The 17821-nt window shown below is 37.2% G+C and overlaps 2 protein-coding genes across 5 annotated transcripts; one reads left to right on the forward strand and one right to left on the reverse strand.

The window, feature by feature from the left end:
- The first annotated feature begins 1568 nt into the window (after nt 1–1568).
- On the forward strand, nt 1569–12987 carry gucy2f (guanylate cyclase 2F, retinal). Of its 2 annotated transcripts, none has more exons than XM_079481832.1 (19): nt 1569–2157; nt 2384–3184; nt 4366–4667; nt 4774–5128; nt 6093–6177; nt 6268–6364; nt 6443–6571; nt 6660–6740; nt 6814–6990; nt 7070–7226; nt 7319–7468; nt 7792–7940; nt 8844–9007; nt 9486–9678; nt 9754–9928; nt 10080–10178; nt 10276–10370; nt 10449–10534; nt 11091–12987. In XM_079481832.1, the coding sequence occupies exons 2-19, from the start codon at nt 2440–2442 to the stop codon at nt 11173–11175; spliced, it is 3324 nt and encodes a 1107-aa protein (XP_079337958.1). In that variant the 5' UTR covers nt 1569–2157; nt 2384–2439; the 3' UTR covers nt 11176–12987. The 2 variants fall into 2 exon arrangements, with proteins under 2 accessions (XP_079337958.1, XP_079337959.1); XM_079481833.1 differs by having other exon boundaries at nt 1575–2157; nt 2424–3184.
- serpinh1b (serpin peptidase inhibitor, clade H (heat shock protein 47), member 1b) lies at nt 12905–16523 on the reverse strand. 3 transcript variants are annotated; one of them, XM_079481834.1, is made up of 6 exons: nt 16469–16523; nt 15493–15540; nt 14417–15030; nt 14237–14335; nt 13924–14156; nt 12905–13830 (listed from the first exon to the last, which is right to left on the reverse strand). In XM_079481834.1, exons 3-6 carry the CDS (start codon nt 14997–14999, stop codon nt 13528–13530), a joined length of 1218 nt encoding a protein of 405 aa, XP_079337960.1. In that variant the 5' UTR covers nt 15000–15030; nt 15493–15540; nt 16469–16523; the 3' UTR covers nt 12905–13527. The 3 variants fall into 3 exon arrangements, with proteins under 3 accessions (XP_079337960.1, XP_079337961.1, XP_079337962.1); XM_079481835.1 differs by having other exon boundaries at nt 14417–15540; nt 16469–16521; XM_079481836.1 differs by lacking the exon at nt 15493–15540 and having other exon boundaries at nt 16469–16515.
- Between the last annotated feature and the right edge of the window lie 1298 nt (nt 16524–17821).

Genomic DNA, 17821 nt, shown 5'->3' on the forward strand with positions numbered 1-17821 from the left:
TCGAACATTTTATGTTTATTTATTTAGAGGTATAAAAGTGTTTTTTTTGTATATTTTTATACCATGTTCTTGTGGTGTTACATCATTTTGTATTGTGTTACTCACAATGGAGGCCTAATGCTGAGTTATCTTATCAGTTACGATCGTTTCTAATTTTGGTCTCTCTCTCTAGTTTACTGCTGAAAAGAAAACATCGCTCTTATCAGATCAATGATTGTTGACTTTCAGACCAGACTGGTTTGCGAAGTCTCTGCAGTTTTTTAAATGATGAATTAATAAAGAATGAAATATGCTAATGAACAGAGCTAAATCCATTTTTTCTTAACTTTACTCACAAACGATTACTACAAATGACAATACAGAAATGTCTCATCCACTAGAAGTAGGGAAATAAAAGTATCCAAAAAACTACGTTGATACGTAGAGTTTCTTTACACCAAGACAATTGGAGCTGCATTTAGAGAACATTTGATGTATTAAGTAGTGTACTGCATATTCCAATAATATTACCACAGTATACTTTTGTTCATGGTTGTTGGGTTCTCACCCTCTTTTTCTGTAGGGCAGAGGTGTCAATGTGTAACATTTAAGAGGCTCATAGGCTTATTGGATATGGGTCGAATTCTCTCTCTCTCTCTCTCCATCTCTCTCTCTTTCAGAAATCCCAAATGTTACCAGCTAGTCAAGACTAATGCAAGTGTTCATATTCAGTTAAAGTATATATTGAGGGCTTCCCTCATTGAATGTGTTATTGCTCAGTCGATATATTGCATGTGCAAACGAGCTTATTTGTTTATTTGCTTTTCATTCAGAAGCATACACATTATGCCCTGTGGTCTAAATGAATTCACGGAGCGCTTCAGATGTGTTCTCAAAACACAAGGTTTAACTGACGCACGCAAATGTGAGAGAGCTCTAGGGATCGTCCAAGGGAGCTCCCTTCGTTAACTTTAATTATACCCAATACACCTTGCGCAAATTCAATTGAAGTCGGCCTATCACAACTAGACAAAACAGAAACCCAATTACACCGCATAGGCGCTTATGTACCGATGGGTCTCCATGGCGAGATTGAAAAGACTGCAGACCCTGTACGAGTTTAAATATGAACATCGAAAAGATGCAATCTTTAATCGACGTTTTATGTTTGTTTGTGACAATTGCACAAGTGTTATGCAGGCTAAGCGTAAGAAGGAGCAGGTGATGCGTAAACGGTTGTTATTTTGCATTGAATTTTGAACTGTCATTATTATTTCTCAAACAAACAAAGACACCGACAAATGGTGGAGATCGATGAGCATTGGACAAATTGCTATATGATATTAAATGTTTTAATATCATACAATTTTAAGGATCTTAAATTGCGCATTAAGATTTTTCGATTTCCATTTGTGCAACAGTATTCATGCGTATTAACAACATTTTCTGGATTTATATCTGCATATCATTTATATTTTTACATATACTTAACTAATTGCACTGCAACCCCAGTCAGTACAAGTGTCTCTCAAGCGTTAACGTATGTCTGCAATCCTCTTATTTTGTCCCTGACCGTATGGATTAGATTCATCCGCGGGTCACTTTCAAAGGACTCTGATTGAACAGAGAAAGATCTAGGCCTGTGGATATTTTCGAGAAGATTGTTAAAAAACATTTAGGCTAACGTTTTACTTTAATATAAAACAAAATATATTTTAGAGTTTTACGTTATTTTAAAACTTTTAAACCGAGAACATCTGTGTTATAACGAGAAAACAGGATAACATTGAACCCACGTCGATAACTACACACTACTAAGTGAAGCTGGAAAATGTTACTTAACATCAGGTGTGAATTGTGAAGACGCAAAAGGACACCTGGATTGATGACTGCATGCATTACGTAGCTCTCCAGGGTGCTGAAGTTGAAGTCTCTCAACTCCACTGACGAGCCTCATCAAACTGTTGTTTGTGAACGGAGATATCAGATCCACTCACATTTATTTGTGCTATCACGGAACTATTAATGTTGATGATAAACATCGTGAAATATGCTCATGTAACGTTATCAAGGATATTACGCGCAGCCTTTAAATCCAGTTAACAAAGGAAACACTTCGAGGAAAAAGGTAAAACTTTGGGATATGTTTTTGTCCACCCAGGGACCAATATAGAAATGGTAAGTAAAATTTGTACGTTTTTTATTTAGTATTGTGTTTTAATTTAGTTAACTCACTGGCACAGTGTACATAAGTATTATGTCGTTTTATTTCTGTTGCATTACTAGTGAATGAATCAATTAAGAGGCTATGACGATATAAGATGTAGTTCTTTTTGTACTACAAAATACGTTTTAATCAATATATGACTTTTAAAACGACTGTAAACGTGTGCCATATTTGCAGTTTCCAGGTGTCTCTTTGTAACATCCATCTGTCATAACAGCTCCTAAAGGAAGACGATGCAACATTTTCACCTCCCATTCGGAGGTTCTTTATGGGAGTTATCTAGTTACCACTGTTGCCCAATCCTCAGGAGCAGACGCAGCCTCTCCACTCTCCCATTTTACAGCATTAGACTATGGATTATTCTTGGCATTTTAACGTTTCCATGCTGTGTCCAATGTCAGGTTTTCAAAGTGGGTGTCTTAGGGCCTTGGAACTGTGACCCTTATTTTTCCAAAGCACTACCTGCTGTTGCGTCCAGACTGGCCGTCAGTCGTATAAACGAGGATTTCAGTTTAGATCTGGGTTTTACGATGGACTTCGTCATCCTTCAAGAGGCATGTGAAACATCTAAAGCATTGACTTCATTTATACAATATGAGAATATTGCGGATGCGTTTGTAGGCCCTACAAATCCAGGCTATTGCAATGCAGCGTCTCTTTTGGCCAAGAACTGGAACAAAGCTATATTTTCATGGGCATGCATTAACTATGAGTTAGACCGGGTACAGGGCTACCCGACATTTGGGCGAACTTTACCATCTCCAACACGGGTGCTATATAGCTTGCTGAAGTACTTCAGATGGGCTAACATAGGCATTGTTTCTTCTAATGAGGATATATGGATTGACACTGCTGCCAAAGTGGCCAATGCTCTCAGAAACCAGGGACTTTTTGTTGCCATTGTTGCGTCCACAGGGAATAACGACACCATGATGGAGAACACACTGTTGAGCATCCAAAATGCAGGGCAAATAAAAGGTAATGTGTCCTGGACAATATTTTTGAAATGTTCATATAAACATTACATTCACACACCAGGTGATAATTTTTACTTTTCATCACCAGAAAAGCACCTTCTAAGTTGATTAAAAGGGATAGTTTACCCAAAAATCTAAATTCTGTTATCATCTATTCACCCTCGGTTTGTTCCAAACCTGTATACATTTCTATGTTTCTAAGAAAGATGTATGTCAGAATGTCAGTAACCAAACAGTTCTCATCGCCCATTTACTGCCATAGAGAAAATAAATACTATAGGAGTCAATGGGGGATGAGATCTGTTTGGTTACTGACATTCTTACAAATATCTTCCTTTGTGTTCAGCAGAACAAAGACATTTATACAGGTTTGGAACAATCTGATTGCGAGTAAATGATGACAAAACTTTCATTTTTGGGTTGACTATTGCTTTAAGACTGATGAATGATCCCTACAGGTGTAAAGAAGTCTATTATTAATAAGATTTTGTTTAACAAAATAGAGATATGGGTTTGACTGAAGGTGTATCTACTGTATATCTGTTCAAATGGATGAAATACGGAACATTAACTATATTGATGCACTACATGTTTTTCTAATGTAAGTGTGCATTGTGTTATTTTGACAATCTTTAATAATTTATAGACTCAAATATTTTGTCTTGTTGTGCAGTACAAATATACAAGAACTCTGAAATCAAGACACATTGTCTTCAGAAGCAAAATGACCCAATATATCAAATAAATGTTATTTTCTTTAATAAAATTATGTAATCAAAGTTCATGTTTAAAACAAGGAAAATTTCTGCCAATGGTTCCCATTGACTTGAATTGGTTTAGTGTCCATACAATAGAAGTCAATGGGAACCAACGGTTTTCTGCTACCAACATTCTTCAAAATATTGTGTTCTGTGAAGGAAGAAAGTCATACAGGTTTGAAATGACAAGAGGGCGACAATGATGATAACATTTATTTTTGGGTGAATTAACAAATATTTTTCTTACACCATTTGCAGAATTTTTTTTCTTTTAGCACATACTATAAGTTTAATCTTATCAATTAAATGTATCTTAGTTTAAGATTAATTTTTTACTGTAAACCATAAAAAATAGTAAGACATTTAATTTTGCAATGTATATACCTTTCTGTACAAACATTTTATATATTCACATGTGTTTCAGTCATCATTATGTGCATGCACTCAGCGCTCATTGGAGGAGAGCAACAAGCATCTTTCCTGATGAAGGCATATGATATGGGCCTGACAAATGGTCGCTATGTGTTCTTACCGTACGACACTCTCCTGTACAGCCTGCCGCACAGCAACACCACGTATTTCCCACTACAAAACAACACCAAACTACGCAAAGCATATGACGCTGTACTCACTGTCACCGTGGAGTCAGATGTGATGTCATTCAACGAAGCGTTTAATATGGCCAAAAGGCTAGGAGAGCTAATGGTGTCACAAGAGCCACAGGAGGTGTGGAGTGTGCAATACAATGCTCATTTTTGAATCTCACTGATGATAAAGCTTTGATGCAAAGTATTCACGCGTGATCAATCACATGTTGACCGCTATTTTTCAGGTCTCTCCACTCTTTGGTACTATATACAACAGTTTGTACCTCATTGCCAAGTCCATGCACAATGCCAGAAGAGCAGGTAGCTGGCTCTCTGGGACCAACTTGGCCTTCTTCACGAAGAACATCACATTTACTGGGTTCAACCAGAATATCCGCATAGACCCGCAAGGTAATGGACAGACCAGCTATGTGATCTTGGACACTGATGGCTGGGGAGCTCAGCTGTATCGTTGCTTTCAAGTGGACCTGACCTCAGACATGGTCCTGTTTGCCGGCACACCCATTCATTTTCCCGGAGGCTCCCCGCCACCTTCAGATTCGAGCTGCTGGTTTGACCCCAATGCTATCTGCACAGGAGGTACCACTTTTCAAGTAAAATTACAGGTTTTCTTGTAAATTTGCCGTCTTCCTGTAATTGTATGTATTTTTTGAGTATTTTCCTGTAAAACAATCTTAAATATAAAAGCTGGCGCACCAGAAAAGTACAGTGAAATAATTAATACTATTTTAAAAATAATAAAATACATTTGCAGTCTTTTTCTGTAATTAGACGTTTTTTACCGTATTTCTAAAACGAGTGAAGTAAATTTCTGTAAAATTACAGTTTTTATTAAGTGAACATAATCCATATACAGTGCCTTGGTATGAATCTTTGCTCAATGGAGAACATGCATTTTTTTGTGTATTAATATGTTATTAATATGCAAAATTACAGTAGTGTACCTGTAGCTGCTTTAGACTGATTCAAAGCAACAACAAAAACACACTACTGCATATGCATCCTTTTGTGGTCCAAACTTAACTTCCGGTACACATCCAAGAAAAGTGTCCCTGCTGACCTTTTCTGATAACAAGCAACAGAAAAAGAAGTAAATTACATTAGCAACTTTAAAGTATATCTAGCAAATATTAATTTGGGTTACCAGTAGAAGTTACTTGGCTAAACCTAAGTGCGACAAAGTTACATGACACATTCAACAAATTTTATAAAATTATTTTACAATAAATTAATAATATAAATTAAATACATTTATTTAAATTAGTTATATTAGTTATATTACTAGCCAGTAGCCAGGCCGATCAACAAACACAGACCGGAAGGTAACGTCGTGTCAGACGCGATGTCCGATGAAACCTTCAATATCCATAGTGTGTATTTTAACTTGGTCTCTTTACAATTTATATTAAATAATAACTGTGCATTCTAATACAACCACGTTTTAAGAATATTGTTACTTAAAGCATTCTTCAATGTTTAATTGTAATACACTGTATATATTAAAGAATTTATTTTTTGCTGTTTAATTTGTTTTGTGTTCTAGGTGTGGAAATAATATATGTCGTCATAGCATTCGTGATTGTATTCATTTTAGTTATTGGTTCTATTGGCCTAACTCTAATCATAAGGTAATTCTACTTTGCTCTGCATCCTTTAATGTATTGTATGTTACATACATAACAAATGTGAGTCAATTTTGACTTAAATAATCTTTTTAGGAGGCGAATCCAACAAATTCAGATGATTAAAGGCCCCAACAGAATCTTACTGACTCTTGAAGACCTAACCTTCATCAACCCTCAGCTGAGCAAGAGGGTGAGCAAGTTCCTTCCTCAAAATCTTCTTCCTCATTTTATATGTTCAGTTTGTTAACATATAATCTTTTCCCAACAGAAAATCACCCTTGAGGATCTCAGCGATTCAAAAAGTTACATCGAGGAAAAAAGCACAGGTGGTCGTTCCCGCTCCGTCAACAGTATGGCAACGGCTACACATGAGACCTCAAATGTGGCCGTCTATGAGGTGACTTTATGTATCATGTTATGTTACTCGTTGAACACACTATGCATTTTTACATTTCTGTACTTGTAAATCATATGCATCCCTACAGGGCGACTGGGTTTGGCTAAAGAAATTTAAGGAGGGACATTTCAGGGAGATTAAACAGAGCACCACAAAAATCTTTACCAAGGTATTGGTCCAAAAATACACTTTTGGAACATGTTCATTTGATCTTTGAGTCACAGTTCTTATCGTAATGTTAGATGAAGGACCTACGAAATGAAAACGTCAATCCATTTCTGGGATTCTTCACCGATTGTGAGATGTTTGCCATTGTCACTGAACACTGTTCTCGGGGGAGTCTACACGACCTCCTTCGTAATGAAGATGTCAAACTGGACTGGATGTTTAAATCTTCCTTAGTTCTGGATCTAATAAAGGTACTTCTGAGGACTAATTTGAATGCAAGTTTGTTCTTGTTGTGATGATAACCTGATGGTTTCTGGTATCCATCCATAGGGCATGAAATATCTTCATCACAGGGATTTTCCTCACGGGCGCCTGAAATCTCGTAATTGTGTAGTAGATGGACGTTTTGTTCTGAAGATGACAGATTATGGTTACAATGAGATCCTTGAGAACCATAAAGCTCCGATAGAGAATCTGCCTCCAGAGGGTATGGACATCCTTTTAAAATCTGGTTTGGTTACACTGTTTTATCATTTAATATATCTCAGCCTTTTTTGTTTGCACTTTTTGTTCCTTCAGATCTCTTCTGGACAGCTCCAGAACTGCTTAGAGATCCTGAAAATTGGAGGAAAGGAACATATAAAGGAGATGTATATAGCTTTTCAATTATACTTCAAGAAGTTGTTGTCAGAGGAGGTCCCTACTGCATGCTCGGCTTGTCTCCTGAAGGTTGGTCATAGCTTTTTTGTGTACCATGTAGAGATGCACAATATTGAAGAAAATACAATAACTAGTTAAATAATAGGATATGCATTGTGATAATGCTAGTTTGTAAAATCAATTTTATATTTTTTTATCTAAATAAATTATAATATGTTTTAAAAGTTTAAAGAAAACACAATTTTCTTAAAGAATAATATAATTACATTTTTAATTGTCATGAATTATATAGATGTGACCGGACTGAGACACAACACATGAGCAGGTATCATCAGTAAAACATTACCAGTGAAATATCTCTTCATTAGCACAGGTGTGTTTTTCATTAACAGAGATAATAAGGAAGGTGAAGAAACCTCCGCCTATGTGCAGACCCACAGTAGCTCCAGATCAAGCTCCATTGGAATGTATTCAGCTTATGAAGCAGTGCTGGGGTGAACAACCTGACAGAAGACCTTCTTTTGATGAGATCTTTGATCAGGTGGGCTTTTAGCGCTATTTTCTTTTCAAATATGTAACCTGCAAAGAAACAAAATCTGACCTCAACTCAAAATGTTCTGGGAAATTGTTACATCAAAATTTTTTATTATCACAAAAGCAACTTATAACTTAACATTTTTACCGTAAATTCACAAAACTTCACTTGCTTTGCTTACGCGTGTTGGCTCAGTCCGTTCGGTCCCATCCGGCATTTTAAGAATTAAATTTTCACTCAAGATGCTCCTCAGATTACGGTCAACGACGTGTGTAATCCATACACTATATTTACTGTACATCCACAACAAAACAGGGGAAAGGCTTCAGACTGTCCGTTTCAAGCTGCATCCACAATTATGATAAAAACTAAGTAAACTTTTTCACAGATGCTTTATCACAGAGGCTTTCAACAAAGCTGAGCTGTGGTGCTGTCAATTTGCTGAAATTCGAAAGTTTTTTTAAGTAAACGTAGCTTTATCACTTGGTGAAAAATCCTCTCAGCCCTATGAGAGCGGATGTGGCCTAGCCGGCTGAGATTGTAGCGGACGTACATCTAGTCTATTGAAACAATGAAACTTTTAATTCGAGGTTTGAAATCTAGTGGCCGGAAAATGTATGTGCAACCATGACTGAAGAGACTGAAACCCAAAATGGCTGACGGAAGGACGGACATACCAAACAATTAAAAAAAATGAATACTCATCAGATTATTGTCCTGAATAAACTTATTGTACAAAAACCTTTTCTTTATGTCATTTAATTTTAAATGGTGTCAAAGGATGCAAAAATGTGCTCCACAGAATAACATGACAACATAAATATCACTTGAAACAATTCCAAACTCCAATTTCCTTTAATATAAAAAAGAAAATCACAAAAAGATAGCACAATGCTTTTGATGTTTCAGTTTAAACTCATCAACAAAGGCAAAAAGACCAATATCATCGATTCCATGTTGCGGATGCTGGAGCAGTACTCCTCTAACCTGGAGGACCTGATCAGAGAAAGAACAGAGGAGCTGGAGGTGGAGAAGCAGAGGACAGAGAAACTTCTATCTGAGATGCTTCCACCGTGAGTACATATACCAACACATTTGCTGTTCTAAAATCCTCTGTTTGTCTTACCTGATCTCACGGAATTCTCAGCCATTTTACCAGGTGGCTTATTCTACAGTATTAATTTGTATGTTGTGAATCATGCAAAAAAAGCAATACTGAAGCCTCACCCCTAACCCTGCCCCTAAAGCTAACGTCACTGGGGCGAATGCAAATCGTACTAAAATGCACAGATGGGATCGTCTGAATCCACACCAATTAGCCCAAATTAGCCACATCGTAAAGAAGTTACCTTTTTGTTGGGTTATGTTGGTCTGTCCTAGAGCACCATCCCTATCACCCTATCAAAACCTCAAGAAAGTAGTAGAAGCCCTTCAAATAGTTTGCTGCAATGTTGACTTTAATTTTTCTGGAATTCAGGATGTTTCAATAAGAATGCAAAAGATGACACATTGTTGCAAGGGCACATAAAACATTTATCAACATTTTTACAGTTCTGTGGCCGAAGCTCTGAAAACTGGCCTCTCCGTGGAGCCAGAGTACTTCGACCAGGTCACCATCTACTTCAGTGACATTGTGGGCTTTACCACCATCTCATCCCTCAGCGATCCAATCGAGGTCGTAGACCTGCTCAATGACCTTTACACTCTATTTGATGCTGTGCTTGGCAGCCACGATGTCTACAAGGTAAGCTTGAATGGCCCAATTGAAAACTGTGCATATTTCCATAAAAACAACCTATCTGAAACATATTCATAATAGGTTGAAACCATTGGAGATGCTTACATGGTGGCTTCTGGCCTTCCAAAGAGGAATGGTAACAAGCATGCGGCTGAGATCGCAAATATGTCCTTGAACATTCTCAGCTCTGTAGGCTCCTTCAAGATGCGGCACATGCCGGAAGTTCCGGTCAGGATACGGATCGGCATACACTCGGGTAATCATTTACTCCTCTGTTATCTTCTGCCTTGGGGGTATTGTTATTTTAAATAGCAAAACATGCTTTTTAAAAAGCCCATTTTGAACTATTTTTATATTTGTAAACTATATTGCATGCTCTAATTTTGGATAATTTCCGATCTGTTTAGGGTCGTGTGTTGCTGGGGTCGTGGGTCTAACTATGCCTAGATACTGCCTTTTTGGAGACACAGTCAACACCGCCTCTCGTATGGAATCTACAGGGTTGCGTACGTTCATTTATTTACTTGCCAAACTTGTATTCCTTACGGATGTAAATCTGCAAACAATGCTATTCCCATCAACCTATGGTCGTTTTTCCTTCAGCTTACAGAATTCACGTGAACATTAGTACAGTAAACATTCTCCGGTCACTGAACGACGGGTACAAAATAGAAGTTAGAGGGAAGACTGAGCTGAAGGTACGTGAATACTTTCTTAGATAATAGCTAACATTTAATCAAATGGACTGATTTACTGTTGTTTTCTATGGGTTTCAGGGTAAAGGTTTTGAAGAAACTTACTGGCTTGTTGGGAAATCTAATTTCACAAAGCCTTTGCCAAATCCACCAGAGATCAAACCAGGGTGAGATTTTCAAAATATTCCACCTGTCATGTTCTATGCAATATAATTGATGTATTTACCCAGAAGCATTGTGATTTTTATAATATTGCAATTTATGTTTAAGAGAAAAAAATACGTTCTACTATACTAAATTTGATCTCCAATTAGATTAATTTGGTTTAAGATTAATTCTCTTTGTACATATGAATGGGATTCACTATTTATGGATTGGGGTAATTGGATTTATGCATCAGGGAAGACAACCATGGTTTGAGACCTGAGGACATTGAGGCTTACAGGAGAAGGAAAGCTGAGAAAAAAGCATAGCTGAATGCAAGGAGGTAGCAGATTGCATGTCATGGTTTTTTTTGTCATGTGTTTAGATGTTTTGGTGGGTCTGTGCGGTGATGTCTTTTATTCATTTTGTTGCTCCTGGTTTTTTTAATTTTTTGTGTGCAAAATTTGTACATGCATAACCTAATTTTCTTCATGCATTTCTTCATATTTTTGTATTTCTCTTAACACAAATTCCACTGTTTTTTGATCTATTTCATGTTTATCAACCCTCATCTTTCAGAGTTAACTGGCAAGACATGGTGACCGAGGAAATCAAGTCAATATTCCGCAAGGCCAAGAGACAAGTGGACAAGCCCAAAATCTGAGAAGCAAAACGAACGGAATTGAAATGACCGCGAAGGAGATGAAAAGTTGCACTGGAGAGACACAAAGGACAAAACAAGCGTGTGTGTATCGCTGCAGCTTACAAAGACTACTTTAATGAGATTGGTTGGTGTCTGTATAATCCAACTCTGCCCAGCACAGCAGAAACAACAGCGCTAATGAAATAGGAACAGGTTGTCGGTGAAAGTGTAATTTTTTCACAGGGTCTGTCCCACTTGCTCTTTTTGGGGCGCAAAGAAGTGGCCCACTGTGCGTCATATACCAAAGGTGTGTTATCGGTGGGTTTTTAAATGTTGTGTTTTTCACACATATGTTACATTTGACAAACAATTGATTTTCTTTGATCTAGTCTGACCATAAAGCAATATAGTGATATAACCAGATTTGGCAAAGCTTAATGGACATCTGCTGCAAAGACAACATGTGATATCCTGGTAATGTTGATGTGAAGACCAAATTGGCTGATGTTGAAATTTCAAAATGTGATTATTTATGCCAATTAGGTTGTTGTTCTACAAAACAAAATGCAGTTCTGTGAATTATTGTGAATTTATGTGAAATATGTTTATACTATGCCGAAGTATGCTTAATTCTAGTTTTACCTCGCCGTACATTTAGATCACAAAGCAAAACTGATATCGAAATGCTTTTCTTGGACATAATTCATCTTTGCTCGCAGTAAGTGGATATCTCAAGTTACAGTTAAATAAATGGTCTAATCAATCTAAATAAAGCACATACTGTATGTTGTTTTAAATCTAAAACAAGATTACTGTGCAGTTTTAGTTGCATTAAACATGCAAGCAGATTCATGTCTGAGAAGGTTTGAATGCCCGACAAAAGTAATTTAAATTTAATCTAAACCTAATCCGATGAATACATGACTGAATTGTAAATATAACTTTTTATTTGTTTTTTGTTACGTGTACACTGTTTTGCACGTAACTACCAACATTTATAGACAATGTTTATTGACAGTGAGTAGGTGGTCCTCCTGTTATCTTGAGCCCATCATATTTTTTGTGATACACAAAATACAAAGTTGCTTCTGTCTATAATAGTAAATTCTGATTGTGTTTTTTTACCCTGCATCATGTATCAAGTTATATGACTGCAGTTTTGTTAGTTTGTTACCACTAGATGGCCCTGTTAAAAAGGTTTTTACATGTACTATAGCACTCATACCTCTATTAATACTGTTATCTTAATTCTCTTTCATTTTTATAAGCTTTAGCGTATATTTTGCCTGCGTTCATGCTGTGTTATCCTGACAAGGTTTCTGCATTGGTCAGTTTTCCTGAAACTCTTATCTGCTCATTGACTTTTTTACTTTACCATATCCTGATTTTCCCATCCCACCATGGCAGCCCTTGACTCCAGCCTCTAATCCCTCCATTGTAAATCTCTTTAGATCATTCAGTTTGATGGATGTATTGTGATGCTTTCCCACATCACTTTTCCTGCCTTTGCAGTTTAGGTGTTTATAGTAACATAAAGGCAGGGGATCTAGGAAATATGTGTCACTTAACATTTGATAAGATGAGGCAACACTTCTCTCAGTGGAATCAACACATTGGTGGGAACTCACATTCCAGACCAGAGGAATTTGCAACTTCAAGCCTTTTAGAGGGATTAAACTGTTAGGAATGCAGAGAAAATGTGTGCTTGTGACTGCCATTTTAAGTTATTGTCACTTTATCAGAATAGTGCAAGATTTTAATGTTGTTAATTTATTTGCAATAGAGAAAAAGCTATTTTACTTCAAATCCAATACCTAAACATCTCAAAAAATGACTTTTAAAAAACATTAAACAAAATGAAAGGGAAAAGAAAAAAATCCATATCGTAAACACTTATGAAACAACCAAACATGACATCATTTGACATATTGAAAGGTTTGGAAGACAGGTTGGGCAACAGAGTTCTATGTTGTTGGGTATAAGTGAAATCTACTAAATGAGCTTGAGAAACGCTTCAGACATTCCTTTTCCCTTTAAACATTAAAGATAAGGCAAAAATAAAATTACACAGATGTCATATGCTCATAAAGAAATGTTCTACAAGGACACTCATAAATTTCACTATACCAAAGCCTAACATTAACGGCGCTACGCTTAATATAAGCATAGCATATGACTGAATAATGTACACGATTGATGTCATACTTGTAGGTGATGTATAGTGAAATCCAACCTGTTAAAAATATTCATTACCCAAACATTTTCTTTCTGAGTCAGTTCACCATATACGGATTATTCATTGGAATGTGCACATCATACACTAACAATAATCATTCTAAAACAACATTACATTTAATTAAAATGACTTGGCAACTACAATTCATCTCTCATTTTTTCACCCTTGGGTCGAACCAGCCTGCCAATAAATAGAATGGAGTTGGTCTTGTTGTCTTTCACAAGGAAAATGAAAGGATGGTCAGCGTAGAAGAGCTTGGGATTCCTGATCTTCTCACTGCTGTAAATGCTGGCGTCAAAGGGGTTTCCCTCCGTGTCCCACTCAAAAGAGGAAGCATGGAAGACATTGGTAAGGTACAGATCCTTCTTGCCAGAAATGTTGGACAAATCCGCCTTAGATTTGTCAACAGCTTCGGTAAGACCAAGTTCTCCGAGATGTTTCTGAAAAGCAAGATCAGTAATGCATTTAATATATTTTGTAGATAGATTGTAGACAACAATCTTTTGACCTGAAAGCAAGTCAAGCATGTTCACCTGAAGGTCATGGCTGACTTCCAAGCTAACTTTGGGCAAAGAGATGGCGACGGCTCTCTCCTCAAGCTTGCTGAGCCAGGTGTCCACCTGCTGGCGGGTAAGCAGTTTCTCCAGCCTTTCCAGAGGCTCCACATGGTAGGGCATGATGAAAACCATGCTGGACTTCTTATGTGCCAAAGGCATGTTTAGCACATAGAGCTTGTTCTGTTCATCATCATGGAAACCGTACAGACCTGAAATGCAATGATGGTTGGGTTATACGCTAGTTTTTTGTAGGCATGTTGGTTTTGGATGTTCGAGTGGTTGGTTTTACCTGTGCGGTGCATCATGGGAAGAGAGATCGTGTGGGAGCGAGTTACCAGGAAACCACGGTTGTCAACCATCTTGTGGTGAAACTTCTCATCCCAGTGGGCTGTTATAGATCATTAACACAGTTCATTGACATCCTTCATATCCAGACATTTTTCAACTATTAAAAGAAAATAATACTTACGTTTGAAGAACATGGCATTGACGATCATAGCCCCGTCTGTGTTTTTCACATCTTTGGTAACTTCTGGCAGCTTGCCATCGGTTGACTTGGCGGCCCATTCGTTGATGGAGTTGATGGCGCTTCTCTTGTCGCGGAAGTTGATCTTTGAGTGTTCGTAGTTGTAATGCTTCTTGCTATTCTTCACAAAGTCATCTGCAAAGCTCACAGAGCTGGGGCCATAAAGCCTGTTGTTGATTCTCCACGTGACGTTGCGGGCCTGCGGGTCGCTCACCTCCTGGAGAAGCTCAGACAGACCTTTGTGCAAGTGGTCGTCCCTTAGGGAATCAGCCTTCAGGAGGCTCTTCACCTGGGAGGCGGTGGAAGATTTGCCTCCCATGGCAACCATGCCCAAAGAGGAAGCCACCACCACAGGAGAGATGAGAATGTTCTCGAGGTTCTTCTCTTTGGCGACATTGTGGTAGAGACTGAAGGCCAGGTTAGCACTGGTGTCAGCCATAGAGGTTGCATGGCTACTCAGCTTTTTGTCTTCACCGGAGACGGCCATGGCCACAAGGCACAAAGCAATAAGGTTGAACACCCACATGCTTGCTGTGTGTTTGGGTAGTAGGGAAAGTCTGTAGAAGAAAAGTGAAAAGCGATTGTGAGTGCACCAATTCGACATTTTAAGTATTCTATTTTTTATAGTTGTATGTGTCTTTGTGAGGAGCGATAAGATCCACAGTGTTTGCTAGATCATGGGTTTTGTATCAGTTTTTATCTTCATATTGTATTTTGATAAAAAAATTGTAAGCACCCTATGTTGGTAAACTTACTGTGAGATATTAAGCCTTCAGGCCATGTTTTACAGTAGGTTAAACAAACGCAACGTCACCAACCGGCATTGGCTCATTAGTCAGGAATGCGCTGCTAGACATAAGCTTTACATTTAACTCTTTTAGCCATAAAATGTGACAATATCTTTTAAATAAAGCTAACTTGATATGTCATTTAACCATTAACAAAGTTACATCAGCTGGGAAGTCTAAATAGTTTTTTCCAATTTTTTTGTATGTTGCTTTTTCCATCATCTTGGATACCTTCATATGTTTTCATATTCATAGTTGTCAACGATTGCGCTTTTCACTCTGAAAGACAAGAGGTGTATATACATTTTACATTTACATTTATTCATTTAGCAGACGCTTTTATCCAAAGGGACTTACAAAGAATTCAGGGAGCAATAAGCGATACGTCATACAAGAGCAATAGTATAGGTGCTAATACAAAGTTACTAGTTTCAAAAAAGCTAGACCACGACCTGTTGAGAAAAAGAGAGAGGATATATAGATAATCTACACAAAGTTTATGTTTTATATATAGTACAGTAGGTAATGTTCAAAATGTGCAAAATCACTCAGTGACTTCTTTACTTCTCGGATCTTCCTTTAATTACTCAAATAGTTCAAGCAGAAGTTTGAGAACTCTATTGTTAGTTTGGCACACAATGAAAAGAAAAGACACGTAGAGTCTTCCTATTGGCTAGAAGATCTTAGGGAGAAACTTTCACCAATCAGATTTGCCACAGCAGAGCCTTGTCTGAATTCCAGAGGAAACACTGATTTAGATCTAGCACCAAAGATCAAGCCACTCCCGATGGAAAATATTTACCAGTCTGTATTAAATTTAGGGAAGTCTATATCTAAATCGTAACAAATATTCTACAATGTCCGATTTGAAATTTTAGCCATGTATTAGCCAATAAAATTGCACATATCTGTACAAGAGAAAATGAGAAAATAAGGAGTTGATTAAAATCAACTATCCAACTTTCAACACATATGCTGCAATAAATCATGTTATCCTTTTTCTTATCTTGGTAACTTTTGCATAAGAACTTACCTTTATAAAAACTTTAAAATAGCATGCAGTTCAATGGTATACAGTATAAACCATTCCTAAACATCTTGGAATTAGCTGTTATAAGAGAATTCTCGTTTCCCCTTTTGACTGCATTCAAAAGAAAATCATTTCCAAATAAACATCTGTGAAATGAATGATTTTTCCGAGCATTACCTTGGACAGCTGTGCAGAGGTGCTCCTCTTCTTATCTCGGATGCTGCTTCGGTGCAGAAATGTTGCTTGCAGATGCCTATATATTCGGTGAAAGAAACTTCTGGAAGCTGGTGCAGGAATATTCAAATGAGGATGTTTGAGCCTTCCAATGGAAGTTGAGAGAGACCTCCCACTAGATCAAGTGACCACAGCTCTGAGGATTTTCCACATCTGCAAAACCATAGTCTGGTTTCTACAATTTAGCTTCTTGTTTTTGCATTAAAAGTATATAACGTATAAAAAAGAATTGTATTTTGGCATAAAGTGTTTACATTAAGGGGATTATGGCTTTCCGCTGAGTCTCAGACTTGGTCTGCTGAGTTGGCAATGTTTTGAACACAACAGAATGAGCATTTTTTCTACAAAAGGAATCTTAGAAAAAGTATGTGAACTGCTCAGGATATATAAACATTAAGTATTGTGAAAGAAATTGTAAAATAAAGTGTTTTTTTACATTCCTTCTGGATTCTTCTTTCGGGGGCTGCACAGACATGCTTTCTAGCTCCCATCCTCCCCCAAACTCTGCCACGTCAAACTATGGATTCTTTTTTGTCTGTGGGTGTGGTGCAAAAATTGCTGCTTAAAATGTACTTTAGAATCATTCATTTAACATAACGGAGTGTTTTGTTGAATTTTGTGGTGATATTTTGTTGTTGTGATTTTTGTTAAATCTTTTGGTTTAAGATACATATACACGTTTTTCTTTAGGCAACTTCTTATGTAAGAACAGCCAAAACCTCAACCCCCACTCTTACCTGTTCTGCCCCTGCAGCAATGTAACCCAACCAAAGATTTGCATAACTTTTCAATAATATTAATAAAAGCAATCTTGTTTTTTGGTAATCTTGAAAAATCCCTTGATAAAAAGCACCAAGACTCTTTTTAAATAAAATATATAAGTTTCCCTTAAGTATATGAATTTCTGCTATTTAGTTCTAAATGTTAGAAAGACACAATAATTAGCGTTTTGTTCAATGATCACCTGTGTGTGGTATGTGCTTCTCAAACATTGAGAATGACAATCTGGTGTTTACAGGAGAATCTTTTAAAACAGCTCAGTTCCTCCAACTCTTCAATCCAGTCCTGCAAGTATCAGATTTATATCGCTTATTGCTCCCTGAATTCTTTGTAAATCGCTTTGGATAAAAGCGTTTGTTAAATGACTAAATGTAAATGTGCATAAGTGTGAAATGCAAACATCTGTCGAAATGTCCTCAAGGAACCACAAACATTTGCACAAAGAAGTCAGTGGTTTATGGGTAGGGCTAAGGGGACTGCAGATGGGCTGTGCTTAACATGTATGATGTAAGACAC

This window comes from Barbatula barbatula (genome assembly GCF_947034865.1).
Source record: "Barbatula barbatula genome assembly, chromosome: 19".
In the NCBI taxonomy this organism is placed as follows: Eukaryota; Metazoa; Chordata; class Actinopteri; order Cypriniformes; family Nemacheilidae; genus Barbatula; species Barbatula barbatula.

Bases quoted from the DNA above. Each gene is read 5' to 3' on its own strand.
- serpinh1b (XM_079481835.1), bottom strand. From the start codon at position 15,077: ATGTCGAATTGGTGCACTCACAATCGCTTTTCACTTTTCTTCTACAGA. The intron at 14,157-14,236 runs GTAAAACCAACC...ATTGCATTTCAG, and splicing joins TCCCATGATGCACCGCACAG to GTCTGTACGGTTTCCATGAT. The intron at 13,831-13,923 runs GTGAACATGCTT...CTTGCTTTTCAG, and splicing joins AAGTCAGCCATGACCTTCAG to AAACATCTCGGAGAACTTGG.
- gucy2f (XM_079481832.1), top strand. From the start codon at position 2,440: ATGCAACATTTTCACCTCCCATTCGGAGGTTCTTTATGGGAGTTATCT. The intron at 7,227-7,318 runs GTATGGACATCC...TTGTTCCTTCAG, and splicing joins AGAGAATCTGCCTCCAGAGG to ATCTCTTCTGGACAGCTCCA. The intron at 9,679-9,753 runs GTAAGCTTGAAT...TATTCATAATAG, and splicing joins GCAGCCACGATGTCTACAAG to GTTGAAACCATTGGAGATGC.